Here is an 8,107-nt window from a genome sequence, read left to right on the forward strand (position 1 = left end):
GGAGGAGATAGTTCGATGGACACATACTTTGCAGGTTGATATTTAGGATGAGGATTTGAGTTATCTCTGATTATTTTAGGAAGGAGATGCACTACAGAGATCAGAGAACGGTCTCTGAAGAAGGACCATCTGGGTTTGAAATCTATCCCTAACACTTTTAGCTGTGTAACCCTGAGCAAGTTACTTACTTGAGCCTGAGTTTCCTCCTCTGTAATCTGCACTATACCAGTGTTGTGAGGATAAAATGGGATGCTTGAAAACTTTTTTGTCCCAGTACCTGGCACATAGTAACTCAATACATGTAGCTGTAATTATTATTTAATAATCGATATGTTGTTCTGTGCGGCGATGGCACATTAAGGGGCAACTTTGGTGATACAATCTGCCGTCTTGGAGTAAATTCCGCTCTAGCACTCACTAGCAGTATGACGAGCACATCACGCTCTAACCTCGCTGGCCTGTTTTCTAAGCTGTAATGTGGCCAGAATAAAATCCAACTCTAAAGGTTTGCTGAAGCTTAAATGTGAGATACTCATAATACACAATTCTCTTCTTTCCTCCCAGTATAATGGCGAGGACCTCCAATAACCCATCAAACAAACCCATTAAACAGTAACCCCAGGAAACCAGAGGGACCGAGCCAGGACGACGCGGGCGAGTTAGCTATGGCCGGTGCGCCGCGTGTCGAAAGGGAAACTGTCACGGAGTGCTAGGCGATCGCTCAGCTCCCCAAAACCGCTCCCGGACACTTGGCTCCGGACACGGACCCGGGGAGAGGCCGCAGCACCAAGGCGGTCGCCCAGGCAACCCCGCCTTCCGGTTCGTTGTGTTCCCCGCATCCGCTTCCGGTTTTGGCGTTGAGCGACATCGCCCGGCGACCGGAAGCGGGTTTCCGGGCAAGGCCGTCCGCGGGTTGCGGTCCCGGTTGGAGGGAGGTGGTGGAGGGAGGTGGAGGCGGGGGGGTCACGGATCCTGGCCTCGGCGTCACCATTTGCACCCGGGGCTCGTCGCCGCCATGGAGGGCGGAGGGCGGCCCTCGCTGGGCCAGTTCATCCTCCTGGGCACCAGCTCTGTCGTCACCGCCGTCCTGTACTCCGTGTACCGGCAGAAGGCCCAGGTCTCCCAAGAGCTCAAGGTCAGTGTTGGAGTCATCAGCCGGGTCATCTCTGCCCGGGTCCTGGGGAGCCCGCGATTCACCTTGGCCGCTCCACGGTCTGAAACTGTGGAGGAAAAACAGTCTCTGAAACGTCGTCACTCAGCCAGTAAATAAATGGAGAAGCTAGGATCAGAATTCCGGCTGCTCTGCCCCTTTTCTCCCAAGTCCCTGTCCTTACTCACAGTGAATCTTGACTTCATTACTTTGTTCAAAAAATATTTATTGATCACCTGCTTTGTGCCAGGTAGTGAGTAGAACAGATAGAAGTCCCTGCCCTCTTGGAGATTCCAATCTAGTACGACTAGACAGGATAAACGCACAAATTAGTTGGGATGACAGATGGTGAGAAATGCTTTAGAGTAAGGCAGGGAAGAGAGGAAACGGAATGCTGGAGAAAGGGCGGTTTGATATTTTAAATGAGGTGACATTTGAGCAGAGCCCAGGAGGAGATGAGGAGAGTTCTGCAGATACTTAGGGGAAGAGCATTTCAGATGGAGGGAACAGCAAGTGCAGAGACCCATTTACTTAACCGCTCAGCTTCTTCTTCTACAAACTTCCTTTTTATATTATAGTTATTTTTAAAATAACACTCTCTTTTTTGAACCACACTTTACAGTTTACACATTTCTGTCTTGATTTTACTTTCTCTTTGCAATAATTTTTTGAGGTAGGTAAAATGACAACTAGCCCCAGATTCAGAAAAATCTCAATTTCCTGTTTTACAGCTAGTCAGCTTGGAACTGAAACGGGTCTTTCGAATCCTAGGGTAGGATTTTTTCTGGTGGTCCACATTGCCTTATTGTGAATGTCTGGTCCATAGAAATGGACCTCTTTAGAACAAGAGACAGCGTCTTATCTTTCCTCTTTCCTTCTGGGTTCTAACTCAGCTTGACAAGCGGTAGATGCTCAGTAAATGTTTTTGGGTTCATTTTGGCAGAAATTTCACAATACAACAGCTAAGGGCCTAATTTTACATTTATATGAAAGATGGATCCCTAAACCTAACTTCATTATCTCATTGTTTTTAGTAAGGGTTTAGAAGCCAATGTGTGAAGTCTCTGCTATGAAGGGAGTTGGAATCTGGAAAGAAGCGGGTTATGAGGCAGTTGGTTTTGTTGTGCAATGGCTTCTAGTGAGATTCCAGCCACACTGTTATTCACCTAATTAAATAATCCTCTAAGTGTAACTGATACTCCACTTTCTGACTCCAAAACCAGTTTGGCTTCAAGTTGGCTGTTCCTGGGATTCTCTAAGCCGTGAACTCTTGAAGTCCCATCTTTGGGTGACTTTAATAGCTTTGCCAATTAGTTCCTAAATGAGGATGAAATAGCCCCCTCCTGGAAAAAGAGTTGAGATTCCTAATATTTTAGATTCTGTTTTCTTGATCAGATAACAGAACTTCCAGAGTAGGGTTTGTATCTTATCCTGTGTATCTTGCATAGTGATGGGAATGCATATTTTTTGAATGCCTATGTGCCAGCCCTCTGCTCGATTCTTTCACACCTTAAAGTTCATTTGATCCACATAAAAATCCTCTTAGATTGCATTTCCCCATCTCTTATAGTTTTCGAAACTGAGACTCAGATAAATTAAATTGCCCAAAGTCACAATGGATGCATTGAAGCTTGGTTCAACTCCAGGTCTTTCTGTTCATATTCTCTCTCTCTCCCCTTTTAAAAATTCAAATTGGCCTTCCTGTGATGTGTGACTAGCTGTGTGACTTTGGGCAAATCATTTCACCTCTCTGAGCCTCAGTTTCCTTATCTGTAATTGGTGACAATAATGTCAACCGTATGGAGATGGTATGAGCATTAAATGGGTTTATGCATTTAAAGTGCTTAGCACATTGCCTGGTACATAGCATATCTAAGTGCTTATTTATTCATTAATTTATTCCTCAAATATGTATTGAATGCTCACTGTGTGTCAGGCATTGTTCTTAGCACTAAGGGGGGACAGCAGTTAACAAGATAAGTCCTCCTATAATTTCATAGGCCAGTGGAGGGAGACAGAAAATAAATGAGTAAATTGTGTTAGTTGTTATCGCTGTTATTTTTAATATCTTTGCAGTTTAAGTGATTAAGAAATTTTGATTGACTTTGTTCCTGTCATTTACTGTGTAGCAGTAGCTTAAACTCAGAGTGACATTAATGTGTCCAGCTCTTTAGAGGTTACTGAATCTGGCATCCTTAAGGTTTGTTGATGGGAATACCCTCAAAGCAGAGGTGATCCTTTGCACAGTGCCTGGCACATAGATGCTTAGGAGACGATTGTTGGCTTTATTATTTTTCTCTTATTTTTGACACAGCAGTAACAGGCTTGCTTGGTTTCCCAAGTGCAGCAGGTTGGAAACTGAGTTGGAAAGGAAGAGAACCAGGGATGGTTAGAGGAAGACAGCAGCAGAAGTAACTGTGCTCCCTGGTTATGAGAGGGAAGAAAGACAAATTACAAAGTAGAACAGCGTTTGGCGCCAGTGAACACTCGCCCTATTAAGGCAAAGGCCCTCCTTTCTTATACAGTGCAGAGCATTGATTCATAAAGGTGTGGTGATGGTAGCGCCTACCATTTCTTCCACTCCTGCCATGTACTAGGCAATGATTTAGGCGCTTTATACCTGAAACCTTTGGACCATAACTCTGTGTCGTCAAGAAGAAATTGAATGATGTTCAGTCTACACTATCTATGCAAATTGACCAGTGCCTTTTATATTTTCATTGAAAAGTGCCAACATTAAAAGGAGCATAGGTTTTGGTTAACTGGAAAAAGAATGTATGGGGTCATGCCATTCTTCAGTGATGGAAGAGGGCAGAGGCACTGCCACCACGCCTGTTTATGTGTTAAACTCCTGGGACAAAGCCTTGGGATCTGATTCTCTGCATTCTGCTTCCTGCCCAATTTCCTCATGCTCGCAACATGAAAAAAGTAAAGAGTCTTTTTCTTTCCTTGCCCTTGAATTTGATTGAGCATGTTGGTATTCACTGATCAATTTAATATGTTTATTGCATTTAGGGAGCTAAAAAGATCCACTTGGGTGAAGATTTAAAGAGTATTCTTTCAGAAGCTCCGGGAAAGTGTGTGCCTTACGCTGTTATTGAAGGTATGTTTGTTTATTTGTAATGGAAAACAACTTCCTTTTTCAAAACAGTGATAAAGATCATCTTGGCTAACATTAAGTGTGTTTTGCGGTGTTGGGGCCATGGTTCAGAAAATACTTTGGGGGCCGGGCGCGGTGGCTCACGCCTGTAATCCTAGCACCCTGGGAGGCCGAGGCAGGTGGGTCGTTTGAGCTCAGGAGTTTGAGACCAGCCTGAGCAAGAGCGAGACCCCGTCTCTACCACAAATAGAAAGAAATTAACTGGACAGCTAAAAATTATAGAAAAAATTAGCCGGGCATGGTGGCACATGCCTGTAGTCCTAGCTACTTGGGAGGCTGAAGCAGTAGGATTGCTTGAGCCCAGGAGTTTGGGTTGCTGTGAGCTAGGCTGACGCCACGGCACTCTAGCCCAGGCAACAGAGCCAGACTCTGTCTAAAAAAAAAAAGAAAATACTTTGGGGTCAGAAAGATCTGGGTTATCGCTGTGTGATCTTGGGGAGGGTTACCAAACCTTTCCAAACCTTTCTGAACCACTGTTGCCTCATCTCTAAAATAATACCTACCTTGTGGGGTTGTTAATAAGACTTAAATGATGCAATCCACATAAAGTGCTTTGCAGAGTGCTCCTAAAATGTAGCTTATGGTGATAAAAATGTCATCATTTTGATTAATTAACACAGCTCAGGCTAAAAACACATTTTAAATTACCTTAAACAAGACGGCAGAAAAATTCTTCAGATAAAATAATTTGTGTCCACTTAAGGAGCTGTGCGATCTGTTAAAGAAACACTCAACAGCCAATTTGTGGAAAACTGCAAGGGGGTAATTCAGCGGCTGACACTTCAGGAGCACAAGATGGTGTGGAACCGAACAACCCACCTCTGGTATGTATCCTTTCTCCACTGGCCAAAACCCTGTCTGTTCAAATGCTGGGGTCCTCGATGGTTTTGCCATGTCTTCGGCTTCTCCTGAAAGGAGTTGAAGATGAGTCTCTTTTTTTTAATTTTTTTTTTGAGACAGAGTCTCACTCTGTTGCCCTGGCTAGAGTGAGTGCCATGACATCATCCTAGCTCACAGCAACCTCAAACTCCTGGGCTCAAGTGATCCTCCTGCCTCAGCCTCCCAAGTAGCTGGGACTACAGGCATGCGCCACCATGCCCGGCTAATTTTTTCTATGTATTTTTAGTTGTCCGATTAATTTCTTTCTATTTTTAGTAGAGACGGAGTCTCGCTCTTGCTCAGGCTGGTTTCGAACTCCTGAGCTCAAACAATCCACCCGCCTCGGCCTTCCAGAGTGCTAGGATTATAGGTGGAAGATGAGTCTCTTAATGCTGACAATGTTCTTGTGTGTGGTCTGTGGACTTCCTACATCAGAATCACTAGGCATCTTGTTGAAGTGCAGATTTCTGGGCTTGCTTCCAGACACACAAAAACCAGAATTTCCACGACAGGGGACTTGGACTCTGTTGATTGATATGCACACTGAAGTTTGGGAACCACTGATTTATAGATTAATGATTTCAGTATTTGTTAAAATAATTTTGTGCCATTAGATGGAAGTATCATTTTTCCAGTTGATCCTAGTGGGTTTTGTTTTAGGTGTTTATTTTACAGTGGCAAAGGGAAATAAATGGTCTAGGCCCCTGTGATGGTATTCATTGCCCACTGGTATTGCATGAGGACCCAAAAAATGAGCCTCCTCATTATGAGGTACTTGGATAATAGTGATTTCCATTGTCTTCTTCCAGTTACTTCAGACTTTATCCTGTCCTCTTGGCATTTAGGTGATCTCCCTCCCTGCCTGGACGTTTGATGTTTGCTACTGTTTGTTTTATCTTCATTTTGCTTATTCTTTTAGGAATGATTATTCCAAGATCATTCACCAGAGAACCAACACGGTGCCCTTCGACCTCGTGCCCCATGAGGATGGCGCGGACGTGGCTGTGCGCGTGCTGAAGCCCCTGGACTCAGTGGATCTGGGCCTAGAGACTGTGTATGAGAAGTTCCACCCCTCGATCCAGTCCTTCACCGATGTCATCGGCCACTACATCAGTGGTGAGCGGCCCAAAGGCATCCAGGAGACCGAGGAGATGCTGAAGGTTGGGGCCACCCTCACGGGGGTCGGCGAGCTGGTCCTGGACAACAACTCCGTCCGCCTGCAGCCGCCCAAGCAGGGCATGCAGTACTATCTGAGCAGCCAGGACTTCGACAGCCTGCTGCAGAGGCAGGAGTCGAGCGTCAGACTCTGGAAGGTCCTGGCGCTGGTTTTTGGCTTTGCCACATGTGCTACCCTCTTCTTCATCCTCCGGAAGCAGTATCTGCTACGGCAGGAGCGGCTGCGCCTCAAGCAGATGCAGGAGGAGTTCCAGGAGCACGAGGCCCAGCTGCTGAGCCGAGCCAAGCCTGAGGACAGGGAGAGTCTGAAGAGCGCCTGTGTCGTGTGTCTGAGCAGCTTCAAGTCCTGCGTCTTTCTGGAGTGTGGGCACGTCTGTTCCTGCAGCGAGTGCTACCGTGCCTTGCCAGAGCCCAAGAGGTGCCCCATCTGCAGACAGGCGATCACCCGGGTGATCCCCCTGTACAACAGCTAACGGGTGTGAAGCTGCACAGTTGCACGTGGAAGCAGCCCCCTCCTTTTTCGGGGATTTTTATCTCAAGGCCTTTGGACGAGCAGTGGTGGGGGTAGCTGTTCCCTCCAGGTGAGACTGAGGGAGGGGGAGGGTGGAGACTCTCCAGACCCGCACCTCCCCCAGCAGGATGTTGCCTTTCCAACCAGAGAGGGGACCTCGTCCATACAGGGCGTGAGAGTCAAAGCCCCACCCTGGGAGGGTGCCGGAGCACGGCGTCTCTTCCCAGGACCGGATGAGTGTGTGTGTGGCTGAACACACCTCATCGCTTAAGCACCAAAGCCAGTGATGATCAGCTCTTCTGTTCTGTGTCTTCTGGTCCTTTCTGGTGAATTGTTGATTGCGGTGGACTTGGGGGAAGACTCAGCTGGAGGGGAGGAAAGGCCGGGCCCTGAGACAACGGACGCCTCCCAGAGCTGCCTCTGAAGGGACCCTGTGCAGCTTTCTTCCTTTTGCTCACACTCTGGGAAAAGGTCTTTCTTTAAAATTGTCAGGCTGGACAGGTCACTTGTGTCCCTTACCTGCTTGCCTCCTAAACGTGTGCACATGTGTGTGGAGGACAAAAGAAAGTGAAACGAGCACACCTGCCTCTGCCCAAATGAATGGGACCCCGGCAGCAGCACGAAGGGAGGTCACTTGCGGGCAGTTGGTCAGGAAGCCCCCCTGGTGTTGCCACTTAGCCAGGGAGGCCCACGGGCCCTGATTTAGAACTCCTGCAGCTTGGGAGGGCCGAGGGGTGGCTCTCATTGTTCCTGAGGGAGGATAAGCCGCAGAGGCCCCATCACCGTGGGAAGCAGCGTGGACACCACTCTCCTGGCCTCCTGGCTTCGCAGCTGCCTTACAAGGCTTTCACCAAGGAAAAGCAGCCGGCACCCTGAGCACCCAGCCTTTCAGGGCTCCCCGCCCGCCCCAACCCATGGCAGCGTTGACGTCCATGGGTGTGACACGTCGCCCTCCCTGTGTTGCCGTTCTCCCCTCACCTGTCCTTAGCCTGTGAGTGCAGGACATGGGGGGATGTCTTTCCCCACCTCTAAGTAGTCGAGTCATATACACAGCTCTTTTCTAGTTCCCTTCTCTGTCTTTAATCTTCATCCCTGATCCTCCTCTGTGCGGGGACGGAGGGGAGCTCTCAGGGGCTGACACTAATACTATGCAGTGTCTGGTGTGAACAGCACAAATTAAACACATTGCAACCAAGTGTTAGCCTATTGCTTTTTTTTTTTTTTTTTTTTT

At 47.4% G+C, this 8,107-nt stretch overlaps 1 protein-coding gene across 1 annotated transcript; it reads left to right on the forward strand.

Moving 5' to 3' along the window:
• The first annotated feature begins 862 nt into the window (after nt 1–862).
• On the forward strand, nt 863–8,040 carry MUL1 (mitochondrial E3 ubiquitin protein ligase 1). The gene is made up of 4 exons (XM_012659265.1): nt 863–1,135; nt 4,166–4,253; nt 5,014–5,134; nt 6,109–8,040. Exons 1-4 carry the CDS (start codon nt 1,016–1,018, stop codon nt 6,836–6,838), a joined length of 1,059 nt encoding a protein of 352 aa, XP_012514719.1. The 5' UTR covers nt 863–1,015; the 3' UTR covers nt 6,839–8,040.
• Nucleotides 8,041–8,107: the final 67 nt, after the last annotated feature.

This window comes from Propithecus coquereli, unplaced genomic scaffold, assembly GCF_000956105.1.
Source record: "Propithecus coquereli isolate 6110/MARCELLA unplaced genomic scaffold, Pcoq_1.0 Scaffold600, whole genome shotgun sequence".
Taxonomy (NCBI): Eukaryota; Metazoa; Chordata; class Mammalia; order Primates; family Indriidae; genus Propithecus; species Propithecus coquereli.

Coding starts and splice junctions, on each gene's coding strand:
- MUL1 (XM_012659265.1), top strand. CDS start 1,016: ATGGAGGGCGGAGGGCGGCCCTCGCTGGGCCAGTTCATCCTCCTGGGC. Junction 4,254..5,013: donor GCCTTACGCTGTTATTGAAG/GTATGTTTGTTT, acceptor TGTCCACTTAAG/GAGCTGTGCGATCTGTTAAA. Junction 5,135..6,108: donor AACCGAACAACCCACCTCTG/GTATGTATCCTT, acceptor TTATTCTTTTAG/GAATGATTATTCCAAGATCA.